The 22,567-nt window shown below is 38.5% G+C and overlaps 2 protein-coding genes across 2 annotated transcripts in view; both read right to left on the reverse strand.

Annotated features, from left to right (window-relative positions):
* Positions 1 to 202: 202 nt before the first annotated feature.
* On the reverse strand, positions 203 to 22,477 carry LOC121942820 (protein IWS1 homolog). The gene is given in 17 exon segments (XM_042486086.1): positions 203 to 2,440; positions 6,125 to 6,213; positions 6,216 to 6,235; positions 7,789 to 7,845; positions 9,827 to 9,883; positions 11,654 to 11,765; positions 12,778 to 12,895; positions 13,960 to 14,089; positions 15,344 to 15,426; positions 15,509 to 15,659; positions 16,779 to 16,888; positions 17,223 to 17,280; positions 17,838 to 18,051; positions 18,908 to 18,976; positions 19,083 to 19,821; positions 20,636 to 20,718; positions 22,282 to 22,477. Coding segments are annotated over 17 exon segments (2,259 nt in total). The 5' UTR covers positions 22,325 to 22,477; the 3' UTR covers positions 203 to 2,314.
* Positions 22,350 to 22,567, reverse strand: part of shkbp1 (SH3KBP1 binding protein 1) — an 8,334-nt gene continuing 8,116 nt past the window's right edge. Inside the window, exon 14 of the mRNA XM_042486877.1 lies at positions 22,350 to 22,390. Within this exon, the coding sequence (XP_042342811.1) occupies positions 22,350 to 22,390 (41 nt within the window). The remainder of the gene's footprint in view (positions 22,391 to 22,567) is intronic.

Consider the following 22,567-nt stretch of genomic DNA (forward strand, 5'->3'; position numbering starts at 1 on the left):
GAATACACTGACCTCAACAACTCTTGTCCTGCTGCAATCTGGGGCTGACGGGAGGGAGGACGTTTCTGACAACGTTGACTGTGAAGAAGAATAAGGGACAAGTTACTCCTACTCTCTCAACGGGACCTCGGTTAAAAAAGTAAAATAAACTAAATAAAATCACGCAGGAATAACCTGAACAGACGAGCTCAGAGAGCAGAGGTGAGTTTCTGTTGACGCTTTATTAAGAAAAGTATCACCTGTTCCAGAGACACAGACACGCGGGCCGATTCACAGCCGACACACCGAGATCTGATCCAACAGAACCGACGTTACCTGCGCGACCTCGGTCCTGCACACACTTTACATACTTCTGTACAGCCGCTACGGGAGCAGAGAGGGGACAAAAAGGACTGAGGAGGAGGAGGAGGTCTGGCCAGCCTATTCGCAAAACACTAACACTTTCAGAGAGAAAAAGAGCGTGAGGGGCGATTTTCGTTCTCAAAGTCAATATTAGAAAGTTTTGAAAAATGTGACGGTACTCTGGACAAAAAATTCAAAATGTCACCAAAATAATGAATTAGATTTCTCTAAATGTCACCAAAATAATGAATTGGATTTCTCTAAATCAGTTAGCTTAGTTATCAGTTAGCTAACTAAGCTAACTGATAATGTAAACTACTGTAGATTTTGCCAGTTTTTAAATGTAGCTAATGTAGCTGACTGCTAAAATTAGCTGGCTTCGATGTTAAGCTAATATTACACTATATTGAGTAACTGCTAACATAAGCTGTTATTCGGAAGAAAATTGAGTAGCAGATTAGAGAAGCAAAAGTAGCAGATTGCTAACATTATCTAAAATGAGAAAATTAGCTTCATCTGCAAGTTCATAATAACGAAGCTAATGTAACTGACTGCTAGTATTTGTGTCGAGCTATCATAAGCTAACATTATCCATCTGTGCTAATGTAGTTTGACTGCTTTCTTTAGGGGGCTTAGATCAAGCTAACATTAGAGCAGCTAACTGCTAACATATTGATTTGAACCTAGTTGATGTGGAGGCAGATTGCTAACATTAGCTAAAATTAGCTTTATCACTAAGTTTATAATACTGAAGATAATGTAACTAACTGCTAGTATTTGTGTTGCGCCATCATTAGCTAATGTTATGGTCCTGTGCTAATGTAGCTCACTGCTAACATTAGCCATCTTAGTTGGCTAAAGCTCACAGCAGTTAGCTTTACTTCCAAATCCACAGTATTACCTACTTATAATATTTTAAAGTAAAGCTAACGTAATGCTAATATTAGTTGACATTGTAAATCGAGTTGATTAACGGCTAACACAAGTTGATATTATGGCCATTGTTAATTTAAAGATAAGGCTACCAAAGCTATGTGGCAATATAAAATATTGTTGTAGATATTGCTAAATGTATAGCTTACGTAGCTGGCTGCTAACATTTATCTTAGTTGGTTTGGATGTAAAGCTAATGTTCACCCACACTGTTCGCTTCAAAATGGCATTTTGTGCCAACATTAGTCACCATTAAGTCACAGTTGAATTGGAGCTAATGCTAATGTAGCTGACGAAAATTATTAACTTAGCAGTTAGTTACATTAACTTCAGCTAAATTCCTGTCAGGCTTACGTAAGCTAACAGTGCGGACCCAGTTGGTTTGGAGCTAATGCTAATGCTAATGTGGTGGACTGCTAACACTGGCTCAATCAGTTAGGTTTACCTCCAAATCCATAATAGTAGCTACTAACATTGCTTTGAAGTAAAGCTAACGTACTGCTAACATTAGTTAACATTGTAAATTAAGTTATGTTAGTTAATGTTACAGCCCTCCTAGTTTAGAGATAAGGCTATCGCAGCTAAGTCATAACATAAGCTAACGTTGTAGATTTAGCTGGTTTTTAGCTAATGTAGCTAACTGCTAGCATTAGCATTACTTAACTTTGAGGTAAAGCTAACATAATGATAGCATGAGTAAACATTTTAAATCCAGTGGGTTTGCGGCTAAAGCTAACTGCTAACAAAAGCAAATGTTAGGAGATAAAATAACATAGCTGACAGCTTGCTAACATTAACAGCAGATACATTTTTGTTCTGTGGAAAAATTTGGAGAATATTTGATATTTTTTGCCCAAAGACCCGTTGAGTTTACAGCAGATATTCACATCCTGACTCGAGTCAAAGTGACTTGACCTCAGGCGTCAGTAAAGTGGAGCTGGACCTGAGCATGGGGAGATGGGCAGGACAACAGCGGGATTGTTCAGAAAGCAACACATTAAAGAGAAAAAAAAGTGAATAAATCCTACGGAGGTTAAAATCAGAGCGGCATCCGGTTGCCTTCGACGCTGATTTTCACAGCGTGACCCGGCTTCGTCAGGCGGCGGATGTCGGCAAATCTACGCATCTGTTTGTCCACTCTGGACATACCCTTCTTTATCGGACCCTGCGAGGACAAAAAGAAACACAATTAGAAAAGACATGTTCAGAAGTGTTTTAAACTCCAGCCATCTCCGCCTTTTAACAAAAAAGTGATCAAACACTGAATCTTCTGCTGTATCGATGCAACCAAATGTTACTGATTTTTTGCCGGATGAGATTTTTAGTTTTTTAAAGTTGGTATTTTTTGTTTTGTTTGTTTTTTCCAGTGTTTCACCACTCTTCTGTCCCATCTACACATATACAGATATTTTTGAAAGCGTATCTTTTCCTGTATGTTTTGGCCTGTCGTCCACACAAACAGCTTAATTCTGAGGGACTTTTTGGCGCATTTAGATGCTTTTCATCCGTCATTTTTTTAATATAACTGTGTGTGTGTTGATGCATGTGTCCTACATGTAGTCCAGATTGTGTATTTGAGTGTAATCAGTGAATTTGCAGCTCAGCAGCTCCTACAATAAGTCTAAAATACACTGTGGAAACTAAATAGTTACATTCAGACTGTTCAGAGCAAATGATTTTGACTCTGAATTTGCATTTTGACTATTTTCCACCTGATGAGGTCATTTTGACCATATTTGGCATATGGAGGAAATACATGCTATTTCCACAAGGTGACCTGTCACAGTCAATGTAGCTGCTGATCACTGACATATCCCAGACTGTCAGCAGCTACACTCACACACTGACATATCCCAGACTGTCAGCAGCTACACTCACACACTCACATATCCCAGACTGTCAGCAGCTACACTCACACACTGACATATCCCAGACTGTTAGCAGCTACACTCACACACTGACATATCCCAGACTGTCAGCAGCTAAAACAAAAATCTATTTAGCATGTAGTATATCTAAAATAATTCATTTTTGTGTTGTTTTTTTCTAAAACCGCAGCAGCAGCATGACAAAAACCTGACAATTTCCAGTTTCATGTTTAAAATAAATGAATATTTGATGTTTTTATGATTAGGATTGAAACTGGTTATGAATAAACTAAATTTGTGTAGACGACAAAACGCAGAGGAAAACTGTGAGCGTTTGGAGTATATTTTGCGTCTTAGTGTGGACATTGTTTACAGATGCTTTTTCTTTAAATGGAAAGAGAAAATATCTGTTTTCAAAAATATCTGCATATGTAGACGGGGCCTTCAGCACAACTCATGTCTCCAGGCTCATGCAGGGAAGAGTTAAAAACCCTCAGAGATCATCAAACTTCCCAGAAGTCACAGCCTCAAACCCGTTAACATGTCTGTTAATGTGTGTGAGCGCTGCCGAAGAAGAGACGCATAATTCCAGCAAACACCATAAAAATGAGCTGAACTGTAAAGTTTCTGCAGCTTACACCCAGTTCTCTGAAAACCAAAATTTAAGGACAATTTTATTGCTTATTTTTTTAGGCATTTTAGCCTTTTAACAGACAGGACAGATCAACAGCGTGAAGGGGGAGAGAGAGAGTGGGGACGACACGCAGCAAAGGGCCTCGAACGGGAGTCGAACCCAAGGCCGCTACGGCAAGGACACTGTCTTTACTCATGGGACGCTTTATCCACTCAGCCACCGACGCCGGACTCATAGACATGAACATATAAGACTTTCTTATTGGATTCACTTTCAAAAGTGGTAAAAATCTGGTATTTCTCAACGTTTTTTTGTCAATTTTGTGTTTCTCACTCGTTATGTAGGATTCCAGTGCCTGGATTCCCATCATCACGCCTTGAGAAGAGCAAAATATTGTGTACATACATACATACACACATATGTATATATATATATATATATATATATATATATATATATATATATATATATATATATATATATGTGTGTGTATGTAGGCTTTGCCTGCATGTCTCCTTTTCCTAAAATGAATAACATTGTCAATTTTAATGTGCTAAATAAATTAAATCCATATGATCAATAAATCAGTTTACGATGAACCCGAGTACAAATCCCAGTTGTCTCAAATTAGTGTTTGAAACTGTAAACGGCTAGATTTTGAAAATTAAAATTTCAACCTATTTTTTTTTTAAATGATCTCGAAATGAATGTTTTTAAACAAACTAGCTTCACTCTTATTTGTGGGACCTTTTTCGGCCTAAAAAACGTCTTTACTGAAATGTCATAATTTTCATCACATTTTGAACTTTGGTGGACAAAAACTAGACTCAGATTATGAAAGATGACTGTGAAGACTAACATCGCTAAAATCGCTGTCAGAATGAACTCTGATCCAGCAGAAATGTGTGTGGAGGGAAAGGAGAGCTCAGGGGACAAATCTGGACTTAAACAGAGAAATTTAGATCTGCGTTGGTCCCAGGTGAGTCAGGGGTCAGAGGTCAGAGGTCAGAGCCAGTTTTCTGTCAAAGACAGTTCCCCACAGACAGACGCTCCACTCTGAGAGCGCAGCGTCTCCTCTGGGAGGAAAACTCTTTGCAGACACCTCAAACAACCATCGAACCGTCACCGCACGCCGTCAGTTCATGGTCACACCATGCACGAGGACTTACTGCCCCCCGCAGGCCGCCGGCGGCAGCAGCTACAGCGGCATTCTGTTTCCCTCTATGCTGATCTTGACCGCTCCCTGCGGGCGGCCCATTTTCCTCTTCTCTGCAAAGCGCCGCTTGTGCTTCTCCAGCAGGCTGATGCCTTTCTTATAGCTCTACAGAGGACCAATCACAGCTCGGCTCATTACCTCACTTCCTGTGTGCACACGGCCCTCTGCTCCAGCATCAGACATGCAGGAGTTTTTTTGGGTTTTTTTTCAGTCACAATGTGGACATAGTTCACTGTGGTGCAATATTACAGAAATATACCAAATCTAAATAGTGAATAAATGATTAAGGTATTGAGTATAACACAACAATAACTGTTTTCATATAATTATATGGAAAAGAGGCGAGTCATTTCTTAATGTTGACATTTATTTATTTAAACAAAGTTTTAGAAGAAATGACAAATAAACCTGCTGTGTACTTTGTATTGAAGTAACACTAAATCAGTCTAAAATGAAGGGAAATAAGGATTTATCTATTTATTATTTTGTTACAGATTTTAAATTATTTATAATCTATTTTTAAATGATTGTTATGTATTATTATATCATATCTTATTAATGTAGCATTTGCTTTTTAAAATTTAAAATAATATTTTTATTTACCTTTTTTTAATTACAGTTCAGTTTTAACATTTTTTATATCATTATTTTATTTTATGTAGTTGTTCTATTTGTCATTATTTACATGATTAGCATAGATCAATATGAATAGATTTGTGTTTTTTTTTATTATTTATATGGATTATCTATTAAATCGTTTTTATCATTTATAATAATATTATATTACATTATTTATGGAAACATAGTTTTCTTAATAATCGGTATTTATATTTATTATTATATTACTCTTTATATATTTATTATTTTTTTGTGTAACATATTTCTCACATTCATATGTATATATAATGTGATATATATTATAGAATAATGCACTTATTTTTTAGATACTTCCTATTTATATTTCTTATGGTTTCTCTATGTCTATATACAGACTGAGAGGGACTGTAATGTGTCCCAGTTTATCAATAAAGTAATTCTGGATTTTTTTTAGTTGTCTTTCTTTTTTTTCTTCAAACAGCAAATGCAGATTTTTGCCTTCAGACTTTAAAATAAAGACATTGGTGTGCTCACCCTGTTGGACTCCATCTCTACGTTCCATTTGGGTCGTACCACGTAGTCTTTGTTGGAGGGCATCGGTACCCGAGCCCTGGCGCAGAACCGGGGTCACCTGGCCGCAGAGCTCTGCGGGGAGGAGGCGGAGCTTGTTACAGTAACGCCTCCATGAGATTACAGAGGAACTGAAATCTAAACACGCAGTTTATTACGTAAACGTAATAACCACAAACGTAACTAAAATCTGCATCTTTAATGTAACAATCCCACAAAAACCAAACACAACGCCACCACTCACAGTAGAACATGTGGACGCTGGGTGCCGAATCCTTAAAATGGATATTTAAGAAGTCAAAACAGGAAAACACTCTTGTTAAAGTATTTTTTTATTATTGCCGTGCTGACCTTTCAGGCCAGACGCTCTTCTGCAGTGAGTACATGAGCAATCACACAATTTACTGGTTATTAATTAATATTTACCATTGTCATAACTTAGTTACTCCACATTGTAATGTGTAATAATTAATAACACGTATGAGATTTTCTTTGTGTTATCGCCCATGAACTCACTGAAGAAGGGCGTCTGGCCCCAAACGTCTGTGTGGCAGCAATAAAAAAAAATGCTGTAATGGAAATGCCTGTTTTAACTGCAGTATAATAATCCCACAAACATGATCTCCAGCTTTCAAAACTGTAATAACTTCCCACAAATATAATATAGAAAAAGGTTTTTGTGGTCATTGTTTGTTTATTTATTCATACACTTGCCAATGGTTTCCAGTCAGCTAATTAGAAAAGATGACGCTCTTTGTACGTTATAAATAACTTCATAAACATTATGTGCTCTATAGACTGTATGCAGCAGCTTTATTTTATACACTCTATTTTTAGCCTTATTTTTATTAATAATGTCAGTGGATTTCGTTTTTTTTTTCATTTTATGTTATGCATTCAATGTATTCCTTATTTATTTTGACTTTTACTACTATTTTCAGGAGGGTTTTAATCACGTGAAGAGGAATTCTATGCTTTTCTATTCTGATCTTATTTCATTTTTCTATTCGGATTTTATTATGTTTTTATGTCTTCTATGTCAGTTGATGTGAAGCACTTGGTGCAAAGATTTTTTTTTATTATTACTATTACTATTATTATTATCATTATTATTATAATTCAGAATGTGAATCTCGAATCAGCTTTATTGGAAAACATGCTTACACAAACAAGGAATTTCACTGCAGTTAGCTTTGCTCTCAATGTACAGGAATTAAACATTGATTTTAAAAAACTAAAAACAGATAAAACCAGAAAATTATTATTTAAAATTCACAAGCCCTAATAAAGAATTTCAGCTAATATATACAAGTCTGTGTGCATAATAGTGCAGTTACAAGGAGTGCAAAGATGCTGAGATAAACATTATTATTATTATTATTATTATTATTATTATTATTATTATATCATTCCTTGCCAGTTTACAGAATTCCAACATCACATTGCTATTAAATTTGCAGGAATTTTCATATAACATTTGCCGTGGGCAACTGCTGTTACTTTTGTGGGAAATCTGTTATGTTTGTGGGATTAACAGATTAAAATCTGCAGATTTGTACGTTTGTGGTTTATTATGGGCTGTTGTTACAATTGCGTGTGTTAAAAAAGGTCCGTGAATCTGAACTTACTTTTCCTCCCCAGTCAGCTGTTTCTCCAGGTCTCTCCGAGGCGTCTGACCGCCCGAGCTGGAGACAGACAGGAAGAGACAGAGACACTTTGATTTATATCATGATGGTTTACACACACACACACACACACACACACACACACACACACACACACACACACACACACACACACACACACACACACACACACACACACACACACACACACACACACACACACACACCAGCAGCCTCCATGCTATTATTAGCATTCTCCACCTCACAGCTGTTAGTCAGCATTTCAGTGGAAAAAGACAAAAACTCCTGAGACCAAAGCTGATTGCCCGTGTGTGTGTGTGTGTGTTGTGTGTGTGTGTGTGTGTGTGTGTGTGTGTGTGTAAATCTCTGGATTATCGTCATCAGCAGGAAATCTCCGCTCGACTCGTACAAATCTGACTGCTGACGTCTCGTCATCTGCGGCTCAATTTCTGAAGTCATTTTAACACAAAACAGCAACTTTCTCTGACCTCTTTTCACACGATACGGCAGGAAGACCCCAACTCTCTTTGTTTGGGGGCCACAGGAGGCCAGGGGCCAGTCACAGCGGCCCCACACACGTTTCTATGATTTTAGGACATTTCTGGTATTTCGAAGACATTTGTAGGATTTTCTGACACTTCTCAGATTTTTGGATGTTTCCAGGACTTTTGGCCTTTTCTAAGATTGAAGGATGTTTCTAGGATTTCAGGGACACTTCTTGTGTTTAAGGAGATTTCTTAAACGTTTTGAGGATTTTAGAACTTTTTTAGGATTTTCTGAAATTTTTGGTGTTTCCAGGATTTTAAGACATTTCAAGGATTTTTGAAAATGTGTGATTTGGGGACATTTTTTGGATGTTACTATGTTTCTAGAATTTCGGGACATTTCTATGATTTTACAACATTTGTCAGATTTTAGGATGTTTCTGAGATTTTAGGGACAATTTTTAGATTTAAGAACATTTGTAACAAAAATTAGGTAATTTCAAAGATTTTAGAAGATTTCTAGGATTTTCTGAAATTTCAGATTTTGGGATGTTTGGATTGTATGACAATTTTAGGATTTTAGGACATTTCTAAGATTTCAGGACAATTCTAGGATTTTAGGACATTAGGGTCTTAGCTAGGACCTCTGATCAACCAGCTTTATGTTGATGCTGTTTTATGTCTCTGACACCTTACGGAGACTGAAAGGACAAAAACTTTTCACAGAGTCAATCACTTTATTTTTATCGTCAGTTCGAAAATGTTTGAGAAACTTGAGAAGCACAACATCAAATGAATGAATGAATGAAGACTTAAATTTGCTCAGTGACGTGAAGAAGTTGAGAAAAGGTTTTCACAGAGGTGGAAGAAATATTTTGAAGTACTTTTACTTGAGAAGTGAAGTACTAAGATTATGACTTCATTCTAGTTTTATTGTTTTCTTTTCTTTTCTTTTTTATAAAAATGGCCCTAACTGTCCTTGTTATGGCGTCGATGAGCTTCAAACAGAAATGGGAGAAACCTTTTGTTGGTGAGTTTTAGTTGCAATTTTGTGGTTTTAATTCTGCATGTTGGACTTCACTGTCTTGATTCCCATCTTGCCGAGTTTGAATATAATTTTTGCATAAAATACACCAAGCGTGATCATTGCCTTGTACCACTTTTAACCACACCGTAATCTTCTTTTAAAAAATATCTGCAGAAACCCTTTTCAGGTAAATGCAAAGCAGTGAAAAGTACTAAATCTCCCTCTGAGATGTAGAGGAGTAAAGTTACGTACAGCACTTCAGTACATGTACGTTTCCTTGTTTTATAACTATACTGCAACACAACAACCAGAGCAGAGAGTAAATTATGATCTTATTTCTAAATACACAACAAGCGTCAGGCCAGAGGGAGACACGGAGACTGACGGCGTCGTCGTGTTCGAAGACGACCGCGTCACATTCAGCTGCCCCCAACAACGAAAAAAACAAACCGACCAGAACTCGCTACGAGGCGGGACTCAGTGCAACCATGCAACTTTGAGACTGAACCTGATTGGTGGAGAGAAGACGTCGGGTTCCTCCGACCTCTCCACCTTCTGAGGCTGACTGGAGGAGGAGGAGGAGGAGGAGGAGGGGGAGGAGGAGGAGGAGGAGGGGGGGGGAGAAGAGGAGGGATGAAATGGAACAGATGACGAGGAATGAAAAGAAAAACTGAGGTGGAGATTAAAGAAACAAACAGGAGGATGGGAAGGAAGGAAAAACACAGCAGAACGACTGAGACCTGAGCAACGAGACAAATGTAAATGATAAGTCTGGTGTCCGAACTCTGTTTTTATCTCTATTAAAACAGACGATAGTGAAAGAAAGAGGGGATAAAAATAAACGTAAATCAGCTGATAGCAGATTTTTCAGGGTGAGTGTGCGTTTCCCGATGACTGACACAACACTTTTAATCCTCTGTCAGTACACAGAAGAGTTCATGAAAGACGGCTTTGAAATTAATTTATCACAAATAAATTAACAAATAAATTCATTTTTATTAAAGTCACTTAAATCTTTGACAAACATCAGACGTCACCTTCAGGAACTGACACCAAAAAAATGTTTTTTTTAAACTAATTACTTAAAAAAATCCATGGAGGCCCGACTGCCAATAAGATGAAAACAAAAAATTTGAATTTAAAAATGACATAATGACGTAATGACGTGAAATCTCCACATAATGTCTGGATATCTCCAAAAAATGACATGACATTTCCAAATGACTTGAAATCTCCAAATAATGACTTGATATCTCTAACTAACACCTTGATATCTTAAAATAACAACTTGATATCTCCAAAAAATAACCTGATATCAAATTACAGGTGATCTTGAAAGTCACTTGAAATCACTGAAACAAAATATAAACGAACAAAATAAAAAATAAAATAATGTTTAAAACTAACTATGGAGGCCCATCTCTGCCGGTGAGACGAAAACAAAATTGGCCCCAACAATCTATAAAATAACAGACTTATAAACCTAGAAAAAATTAAATAAAATAAGTTTATTTAATATATTTTAGCCAATTATTTCAGAGCAATATAGCTTCACCATCAAAACATTGTCATGCATGTTTGGTTTTTCCGTTCTGCTGGTTTGTTGTTTGTTTGTTTGTCTCCGGACGTCCAGCGGTTGTTGCCTTTTTCCTGTCAGACTGATTTTAATATAAACGCAGCACTCATATCTCAAATTAATGACAAACTCTAGAAATCTGCATCAGTCTCTGTGCCGTTTAGCTGGCTAACATGTTTATAGGCCCAAATCAAATTATTGAGAAATTTGATGATTATTTTGAGTAGGGCTGGCTGATATTGAATAATGAAATGAAAAACGAAATGCTGTGGCTGTCAAACACTCAGCTGTTCTACAGTCAAAGTCCTTCACTGTATTCGGTTCTCCGCGGTGCTATTCTTATAATCACTGGCTGTTTGTGTTGTCTGTCTAAACACGGCTGGAATTTGTTCTATCGACATTTTATTGACTATATGTCTCATATTTAAATCAAGGAAACGTTATTTCACAATTGATATCATTATCGTTTTACCACCCAGCCCTAATTTTGAGATACCAAGTCATTATTTAGAGAAAAATTTTGATATAATGTTTATTAAGATCTATTTTTTCATCAAATTGGTTGAAATTAGCAAATATTAAAAAAAAAAAAAAAGATATTTTTCATAATTTAAAAAAAGTAATAAACACTTAATTTGGCAGTTGATACACTGCGAATCTACTGAGTGGGTTTTTCCTTCGTGTCCACACAGGGTGAAGATGAGGGTCGTGTCAGAGGGAGAGGAGGGAGGTTTAAATTTTGTCAGGGTCACGTTTTACCTGAGTCGTTGTCTCTGAGGCATCTGCTGGTCCAGGTCTCTCTGCTGACGCTCCTCTCTCGTCATCCCCTTATAGTTGGACGTCAGGCCGAAGATGGGCCGCGACCACTCATCTGCACACAGACCAACAGAGCGCTGAAGGGGTGACGCGTTTTAACATCGCACTGGTTCCCTCGCCAAAAACATGATGGGATTTTTGATTATTGCCAAAAATAATCTCTGACAAACACAAGTTTATAATGTTTGTGGGTTTTGTTCAGCATGGTAATCTTCACAGATGAAATGTGAATGAAATCGAGGTCAGACGACTTTAAACGTCACCACCCCAAATCATCAACTTCTGATTTGATTTGGCGCTTAATTTTTCGACAAAACTCTCACCTGTTAGCGTGACCTGATCTAGAAAATGACCATGGCTTTTATTATGGAAAAAAGACAGCAAAGTTACAGATGAAAATGGTCTGGTTCAGGGAACAATGGTCCCTGTTAATAATAGAAATTTAAAGACCTCTTTTTTTCTTTCTATTGTCTCCGCTTTGTTTGTTTACTTTTTGTTTTATTATGGTTTTCAATCTTGGTTTTCATTCCTTACCACTACTGATATGTCACACTTGTGTTTTTTAGGTTCTTTTTGTGTGAACAGCAAGGTGGGAGACAATGCCAACTTACTGAATACATAGTACAAGTATATAAATATGTGTGTGTGTGTGTATGTATACAAGTATGTGAATAGGTTGTGAACACCTATGTGTTGTGTTTGTTTTCTTTAAGCCAAAAAAAAAAAAAATTAAAAAAAAAAAAAGATCACGGTTATGTCATGCTGGTCTCACGTGTAATTTCTGTGTCCGCTGTGACGACGTCTGACGTCAAACACCGTAGTCCCATTTAACCACTAAAAACTTGGGTTTAATCGGACGTACATTATGTTGCAGAACAAAACGTGTAAATATCTTTAGCCTGTGTTAACCACGGACTTCATTCAAGACCGTATTTTTCAAAAAACCCAGAGACTTTGAGACGAGGGAACCAAAGGTGCAAAAATGCAAACGCTTCGGGACTCGTGACGTCATCACTCGGTACTCTTAATGACTCGTTTCTGCTGCTCGAAGAGAGAGAGGCGCTTACTGATGAGCTTGAGGGCGAGGTCTTTGTTGGATCGGGACTCTTTGGGGTGTTTGTAGAGGAACATGACGGAGCGTCCGATGCCGCTGTGCTTCAGAGTCTCCTGACTCACACTGGGCAGCTGCAGAGAGCAAACGGTCAAACACTGAAGCCGATAACAGACTTTAAAGAGTTAATTCAGCGTCAGCAGGAGAACAGCTCTCTCACAGAGCAAAGAGACGCAACCCGCTTTGCTTTGGGGCCACGTTCGCAAAATGACAGCAGGCCAGGGGCCGGTCGCAGCGGCCCCAGACACATTTCTAGGATTTTAGGATGTTTCTAAGATTTTATGTTGGTCGTAAATACCGAAAGACAGAAAAAGAGACGGATATTTTATTTATCCCAAAGGAAACTCACGCAGTCTGCTGCTCCCACTCACTCAAACACCACAAACACAAAGGATTTTAGGACATTTCTACAATTGTAAGAAGTTTCTAGGATTTAGGATGTTTCTGGGATTTTTAGATGTTTGGAGGATTTCAGGACATTTTTAGGAATTTAGGACGATTGTAGGATTTTAGGACGTTCAATTTTAGCACATCTAGACTTTTAGGACATTTGTTGGGTTTTAGGATGTTTCTAGGATTTAAGGATGTTTTTAGGACTTCAAGAGGTTTCTTAGGATCTTTCTGGCATTTTTGGACGATTTCAAGACATTTCTGACTTACTGACATTTTTAAGACATTTCTAGGATTTTTGGACATTTCTAGGATCTTAAGATATTTCCAGGAATTTAGGACGATTCTATGATTTTAAGACGTTTCTAGGATTTTAGGACATATCTTCAATTTCTGCACGTCTAGGACTTAAGGACTTTTTTGGTATTTAGGTTGTTTCTAGGAGTTTAGGACATATCTCGTTTTTTTAAGTTACTTTTTCCGACTCCATGGCCCCTTCTGCTGAAGGACGACTTTTTTTACGATAGAAAAGCATATTTGTTGATGTTGAAAAGCTTATCAACATCGGGAAAAGTTGTACAGAGTTTCTTACATTTTATCATGTCTAGGATTTTAGGACTTTTCTAGGATTTATGATGTTTCTAGGATTTTTAAGAACATCTGGGGACCGGATTTGGTCCGTGGACTATCACTGACGTAGAGGAACACTCTGGTTCTGGTTCTGGTTCCGGTTCTAGTCTGGACTCACCTCCTGTAGGATCTTGAGCAGCTCCTCTCTGATCCTGAGAGCAGGCAGCGATTTGTCGGGAAGAGGACTGATCCACTCTTTAATGGCTGACATCACGCCGCTGTCGATGAACGTCTCCTTCAAGTCCTGTCTGAGGGACAAAAAACACCAATTAACTTCAATACGGGTTTGCTTTAATTATAACTGAAGTTACTCTTGTTCTGTTAAAAGCTGATTTATATTTTGTATTAATTAAATTACAAAAGTTATCAAACAAATCAAGTGCAGTAAAAACAGGGCTCATACACATTATTACAAGTTAATTTCCAGGATTTTTCCAGGACCTTGAGGCAAATTTTAAAAACCATACGTGCTCTGAACCGACCACTGATACTTCTTATCAGTTCTCTTTTAAATATATATTATTTAACGAATAATGAATTCAGAAAAGTACAACTGAATATTTAAATTTAACTTAGGGAATGTTCAACAGGAGGAGGTGATACAAAAAAATCATTTTTTAGCACTGGGGAGGGAGTTATGTTTTTTTTTTTGGCTTAGGAGAGGAGCATACAACTTAAAATGGTTGTATTTTTTATTTATTTTACCGCCGATTTTTAAAGGAAAAAAAAGGCATATTTTCTTGAAAAAAAAAATTGGGCCATTTTTTTTCTTTTCTTTTTATTTTAATTTGGAAAATGTTTTTTTTTTTCTTTTAAAATTTTTGCCAGTTTTTAAAGATTTTTTTTCCTTAAAATTTTGGCCATTTTTTGAAATTGAAAAAAATTGCCAATAGTTTTTAAGATTTTTTTTCTTAATTTTTAGTGATTTTTAAAGGAAAGAGTTGGTGACTTTTATTCTCTAAAAGATTTTGGGTGATTTTTTTTTTAATGAAAACACACCTAAACCGGCTGCTTTTGACAGTCTAATAGAATAATAAAATTAGCTGTTTTTTTAGCCCATTAGATCCGTTTTACTGCGTGAGATGAACACACTGAAAACGTTTATACGATTAAACAGATGTTGACTAAATTTTCGTTAAGTTACAGAATTTGCTGTTGAGAAAAAGTAATAAATCTGAATACATTTTAACACGATACTCATCATACTGCGACCCATTAAAAAACATCAATAATATTGTTTCATAACTTCATAACTTGTATCTGGATAAAAATGAGTCACGGGGCCTCTGGTGCTTCCCATCACGAAGTGTTAGTAGGATTTATGATATTTGTTTTTCGGGATGGTGCGGGCAGCTACGATGCAACAGAGAACACGAGAGTATCTGCTGTATCAACAGTTTCAGGGAGGTTCCCGCTGATGTCGTGGTTCTTCAAATGTTTGAAAACAGTTTTGGCGGCCTCCGAAGATAATGACGATAAACGCAGGAGCGCCGAGTTCTTACTTCTTGAGGTGCATGACGACCTGCGGCAGCAGAGTCAGTTTTTTCAGCGCCGGTTTCTTCTGACTGTTCAGGGTTCGATCCTCCTGTTAGGAAACAACAGTCAGTCAGTCAGTGTGACATTAAAACACCACATTTAAAGTGAGGCTTTTATTTTGACAGGCGGACCTCTGCGGCCTCGTTCATCTTGCTGATCATGGCGCTGACCACGTCGTCAGCGTCACTGATGAACGTCCCGCCGTCGCGGTGCCGCCTCTTCCTGCTGTTCATGGCTTTCCTCCGAGCGAGCATGATGTCGAAGTCAGACATGAAGCTGGTGCTGAACGCACGCGCACACACACACGCACACACGCACACACACACACACACACACACACACACACCACGTACGTTACAATTTAGATTTAACACCTTTGAACTGTAGATATGTTTAAGTTCAGATTATTTTATACAGTTTAACACTTTTATTTATTTATTTTCACTGTTTTACTCCCTCTACTGTTGGTGCAGCTTTAAAATGTATTTTATAACATTTTTCTTCTTTTTTTTTTGTCAGAGTATCACAAACATTCGTGAGATGCCAGTTTTCAGCTGTTAAATAATAAAGTTAGACATCTATACATCTTAACTTTTTTTTTTTTTTTTTTTTTAACAGTAAAAATTTTTTAAAAAAGGTAAATAAATAAACATATTTTATTTATAGGTAAATAAAAAAAGATATAATTAATTATAATTATGTATATATATATATATATATATATATATATATATATATATATATATATATATATATATATATATATATATATAAATAATTATATATATTACATATTACATATTACATATACATGTATACACACACACACACACACACACATATATATATATATAAAGATTAAAAAATAATAATAATAAAAAAAAAATAATAATTCATTCATTTATTCATTCATAATAATAAAATTTTAATCAGATTTAAATAAGTTGAGAGTAAAGTGTGCTCTGTGCAGCTGTATTATCTCGGAAAATAAAAATACCTGATCAGAATTTGGGGGTCACGTTGCTCACATTGATCTCACACTTTTCAAAGACTTTTGTGAATTGTCATGTTTTTATGGTTTATTTAGAGCACATATGAAGATACTTTATAGTCCTTCCTTGTGGTAACTTTATTTTGGGTTCTTTTTTATATCGTTTGTTTCTGAGTTTTACATTTTGATTTTGTATTTTTGCTGCATGCTGCTGCCAGGATGCTCTTGAAGATATTTTTAATCTCAAAAGTTTTTTCTGGTTATATAAAGGTTAAATTAATAAATACAGATAAAAATAAATATATAAAGTTAAAAAATGAATAAATAAATAATTACAGATAAATGAATAAATATCTGTGGATCCTCAGCATTAAATGACTTGGATCGGGGCACACAGAGCCTCCTCTTACTCTTGGCCGCTGCGGTCGACTCCTTCATCGGAGTCCGAGTCCTCCTCCACCCTCTGCTGCTTCTCCTTGGACTCCTTCTTGTCGTCCTCCAGGTCCTCCTGGTTGAAACCCTGCAGGAGGACCAAAGACTCTGTTTGTCTCCTTACTTCTGTTTGTCGACACACTTTCGTTCATCGAAAGCCACTCCTTTAATTTCTCTTTAAAGAATTATTTTATCATATATTTTACTCTGTTGTTGTTTTTTATTTCAAGTACTGTTTTTGAATTTTTCTTTGTGTTGTTCATTTACTTTTGTGTTTGAAAAATGTTCCTGTGTGTATTTTTGTCATGTTAAATGTAAAGCACGTCTGTTTAACGGTTGGTTTTGATACGTTCAAAATAAATAAACTTTATTATTAGTAGTATTATTATTACAGTCTGCGGGAGGTTTTTAGTCGCACTCACCGTGAACTCCTCCTCCTCTTCGTCTCCAGACTCTCCAAAGATGTCTGCAATCATCTTCCTGAAGGACACACAGAGGTCAAAGGTCACACTGGCGGCTTTCACCTCTGATTTCTTCGAAAGTGTTCGCGTCTCGCAGCGACAGAGACGATGAGTTTACTCTGCAGATCGAGAAATCTGCTTTTATGCTCTGTCTAAAGACAGACCAAAAAAAGTTGATTTATGTTATATTTATGTTTTCTATATACCGTATATTATCTTCTGAAGTAACTTAGTTTTCAGATTTTTACGAAATAACACAGTATATTTTATTCTGACTATCTAACTGGATTATTTTTTATTCGTATGTTTATTGTATGAAGTTACTTTCATTTCCAGATTTTTAAAATATTACATTTACTTTTGCACTTTTTACAGTGCATCATACTGGGAAAATGTATTTTGTTAACATATTCGTCGGTCCTTAATGTAGATTTTTTAGCAGAGGCATTTCTTGTGTGACTGTTAAAGGGTTAATTTCTGTCAGGGGTCTTTACGGTCGGACGAATCTCGTTACTAACTTTCACTGCAGATTATTATGAATTAGCCCATGAGATGGAGAGAGGAGTCGGTACTCACTCCTCCTCGTCGCCGCCTTCAGAGTCGCTGTCGCTGCCGAACAGCGCCTTCTCGTCCTTCTTCCCCGGGGGCGTGGCCTTCCGCCTATCGTCGTCATCGCTGCCGCTGTCCGAGCCGAGCTCTCTCAGTTTGGCGGCGAGTTTTTTATCGGGACCGATCGAGTCGTCGCTGTCTGAGTTCTCCTCGTCCGACACCGCCCGACTCCTCTTCACCGCTGGAGAGGAAAAAAACACGTCTGTTACACACCACCAGGCCAAAAGTATGTGGACACGGTGAAGGTGTTCCAGCTCGTCCTCCACAGATCGTTTTTTGTTTTAAAATGAAAACATTAATGTGACCTGAGCCTCCCGTCTGACCACATCACAGTTACCGATTAACCCTTTCAGATTAGCTGCAACCTGCAGATTTCTTTCCCAAAATTCACAGTGCCAGTTATATACAAGGTTCATACACATTTTAACCGATAAATTTCCATGAGTTTTGGGCAAATTTTCAAGATCACACTTTCAATGGAACAAACATCAATACAACTTATTGGTTCTTTTTCCATTGCAGAGACGGAAAATTTGGGAATTTTTGTTTCTTTAAAAAAAACATCTTTTTTTCTTTAAAAAATAGGTCGTTCTTTTCTTACATAATTTCTGTTGATTTTTGAAGGAATGTTTTTTTTCTCCCCCATAGAAAGTTTGGATGATTTATTTTTTAAAAAGAATTTTCAATTTCTTTAAATATTTCTGGTGATTTTTTGTAATTTTAAAGAGAAATCCTTCTTGTTTTCTTTTGTTTTTTTTAAAGAAAATTTTGGTTTTTTTTTTTTTAACTTTAAATAACATTTTTGGCAATTTTTAAAGAAAAAAAGAAGAAGAAGAAGTTTTCAGGAAAACTTTTGGTGTTTTTTCTCCCCTCTTACAGTTTTGGGGTTTTTTTTTCCCCAAAAAATTATTTCGGGGTATATATCATTTTTCAAACTTTTCCAGGACTGCCGTTTGTTATTTGCTAATTTTATGACTTTTCCAGGTTTTCCATGATGGTATGAACCGTGAACATCCAGCCGACAGGTGAGGTCTCACCTGGTTTGTCTGCCTTCTCGTCGTCGTCTTCGTCCTCGCTGTCGGACAGGATGGCCTTCTTCCTCTTCGCTGCAGACACAAACACACATTAATGAGCGAATTATCTCCAACAAAAACTACGTAAAAGCCGCCGCGGCGTCCGCGGCTGAGGCGGCGTCCGCTCGGCGGTCAGCACCTGGCTTCTCGTCCTCGTCGTCACTGTCGTCTTTCTGCTTCCTCTCCTCCTGCTGCTCCTCATCACTTCCTGCTGCAGCCTTCCTCCTCCTCCCGTCCTCCTCGTCCTCCTCACTGTCAGACTGCATCACAGCCTTCCACTTCCCTCCTCCTCCTCCTCCTCCTCCTTCTCCTCCTCCTCCCTGCTTCTCCTCCTGCTGTTTCTCCTCCTCCTCGTCAGAGTCTATCTGAGCCGCCTTGCGTCTGGCGGGCGTCTCTGTGTCAGAGTCACTGTCAGCGTTGGACCGGCGGGACGCCGCAGGTTTGTCGTCCTCGTTCTCCGAGTCGCTGTCTGCGGCCGCTTTGGGCCTCTCCTCCCCCTCCTCCATGTCCGAGCTGCTCCCCCTGCGTTTGGCGGGAGGCGACCGTCCCGCCTCCTCATTATCTGAGGCTCCGTGTTTGACGGGCGACTCCTCCTCGTTGTCGGAGCCGCTCATCCTGCGCTTGACGGGCGAGTCGTCATCGTCGCTGTCAGCGGGACGCGGAGCCTCCATCTCCGAGTCACTTTTGTCGTCTCCGTGGTGGCGGCGGCCCCTGGGGGCCTCGTCCTCTGAATCGCTTTTGTCGTCGTCATGGCGGCCCCTGGGGGCCTCGCCCTCCGAGTCACTGTCAGCCCCTCTGTGCAGCTCGTTGTCGGAGCCGCTGGCCGCGCCGCTGGTCTCCATGGCGCGGGGGCCGTCTTCATCGTTGCTGCCTTCGTCCTGTCGAAAAAGCAAACGAAGAGTCTCAGTTCAGACTTTATCGTTAAGACACAACTTCTGCTGCCGTCACGCGCTCCTCAGAAATATCGTATTCACGCGTTATGAGCACAGGAGGTCTCCGAGCAGCTGAGTTGGGACTTTTGCGTGATGTTTCAGGGCAGCAGAAATGGCAGAACGTAAGAAAACGATTTCAACAGGCGACGGTAAAAAATGCTATAGTTTGTTATTTTGTTCCTCGTAACTCTAATTTACGTTAAGCAGCTTCACATTTTCGTTTCTGCGTCCTTTAACTGCAGCGAGCGAACAAACTTTTAACCATAAAACAGCCAGGCCGGTTTACTGACACGGATGACAACAATATCACGTTGTTGACGCGATAACAACATTATCGTTGGGTCGCTGACTTGACGTCATTAATACAAAAATATGGCGGCAAAAGTCAACGTTTGGTCGATGGTGAGAAACTTCATTAATTCACATATTAAATATCAATATTTGATCACATGCAAAGTGTAAAACTGCACATTAATGTTAACTGCAGTCCAGGTAGAGTGACCCTGATTAAATATTAAAATAAAAAATAGATGCAAAATAAAATAATATATAAAAATATTTAAAAGACTGGAAACAGCTGTCGGCCTCTTGCTTAAACGCTCTTATTAAAATGCAACACATCTTCTCCGCAGCTTCATGTTGTTCCCACGTTACGACCTCAAAGCTCATGAACGCCACCGACTCGAAAAACGACTTCTCGACTCGGAAACTACGACCTCAGAGGAGCCTCAGAGTCGAGGCGGCCGTGAAGCAGTCTGACCTCAGAATGACGTCCGTCGCTCCTCGCCTCCTCGCCCTCCGACGCCGGGTGTTCGTCCTGAACTGGAGTGCCGCCTCCGTCATCTGCACAACACAACAACATGTCAGTGACACGCTTCAGCGTCTCGTGTCATCACACAGGACTTTTTGTCACTGATGAGCCAGCAGACTGAGACGTTTTCTGGCCAAAGAGCTGCGAAAAAATATGTAAAAAAGACTGAAAACCCAAATGACAACCTGCCTGGTTGTTGTCATGTTTTGATTTTCTGTATCTCTTATTTACAAAAAATAATTCTATAATTCGGCTCAAAAACAGCGGCAGAGAAAACACGCTGGGACACGTGACCTGCAGAAACCTGATTCTGAGCCGACAGCAGCTGAACGGGGTCTGAGCTGCGGTTATCAAGGTGTTCTCCTGCGCGGCTCAGCGACAGGTACACCTGTATTGTATGTTCCCACTGTACTGCGGTCATTTCACAAGAGAAAATCCCCCAAAAACCAAAACCAAAACAAAACAAAAACAGAAAGAATCTTTTAGTCTGAACACCAAACTCCATTCAGGTGTAACGCTTTATAAGCCTTATAGCAATATATATATAGCACATTATTATTAAAACTTTTAAATCTTTTCTTTTAATATTTTCTACATTTATGACAAATTTCTATTTTTAGGCTTTTTTTTTGTTCTTTAATTTTTTACTTTTTTCAATAAAAAAATGAAGTGATTATATTTCTTTACATTTATTGGCCTTTTTTTTAGAAAGCGTTTTGGCTTTTTTTTCTTTAAAATGTTTTGTGATTTTTTTAAGAAAAAAATGCCTTCAAAGCACACAAGCGGTTTCTCGGGGCGTGTCTTGGCTCCTAGGACATTTTTCACATTTTAGGACAATTTTCGGATTTTGGGACAATGCTGGGATTTTAAGATGTTTCTCATCAGCATTTAGAACATTTCTAAGATCTAAGGACATTTTCGGGATTTTGAGACAATCCTATTTGATGACGTTTCTAGTATTTTAGGACATGAGTGTCTCAGCTGTGTCCTCTGTCGGGGTGTGGGGGATCCTCCTCTGGCTCTTTTTTGATCATCAAGCTCTATTTTGATGCTGTTTTATGTCTCTGACACCTTATGGGGACTAAAAGGACAAAAACTATTCACAGAGTCCATCACTTTATTTTTATTATGGATTAAAAACTGGCTGCAGGGCCACCGGGCACCCTATCAGGGGCCAGATTTGGCCCGCGGGCCGTTGGTTTAGTACCTCTGGTTTTATGTCTTATCTTAATAAAACTTCAGTTATTCAGAGTTTTAAATCCGCAGGTGCTAACAGCTGACTTACTGACGGGTTTAAGGTTGTGACAGTTATAACAGCTGATTAACGTGTTTATTTCAGTAAAACGTGACCGATAATGAGGGCTGTGACGCTCGCGAGGCTAAATTTAGACCCATTTCCTGGTTGTCATTTAACAAACACCGCAGCTGACTCCGTATTAACCCTTTGTTACAAACACCGCGCGGCTCAGACGATCGATAACATTCAGTTTATCGAGTTTATTGAGTGAAACTGCAGCTGTGATCCGCTGATGAAGACTACAGTTAGCAGTTAGCTCGCCGTTTAGCTCGCTGGGAAACAAAGCGGTTGTTTTTACCGGAGTGGCTCGCGGACATGAAGTCGTCCTCTTCTCCGTCCATTTCTCAGACGAAGACAGACTCGGATTCAGACCCGAACAGCGGACGGCCCTCTGCTCACTGTAACTCCTGTTATCAAAGCCGGAAAAACGAACCAGAGCAAAGTATCGCTGCGTTTCTGAAGCTAACAGCCAGTTAGCCGCTGCAGCCGCCAGAGCCAAGATGGAGCCACTTCCGCCACAAGCGCATGCGCAAATGGGGTGTCGACTGGCAGTGACGTATGAGCAACTTTTTTTAAAAAAAAAA

Source organism: Plectropomus leopardus, chromosome 5, assembly GCF_008729295.1.
Source record: "Plectropomus leopardus isolate mb chromosome 5, YSFRI_Pleo_2.0, whole genome shotgun sequence".
Taxonomy (NCBI): Eukaryota; Metazoa; Chordata; class Actinopteri; order Perciformes; family Serranidae; genus Plectropomus; species Plectropomus leopardus.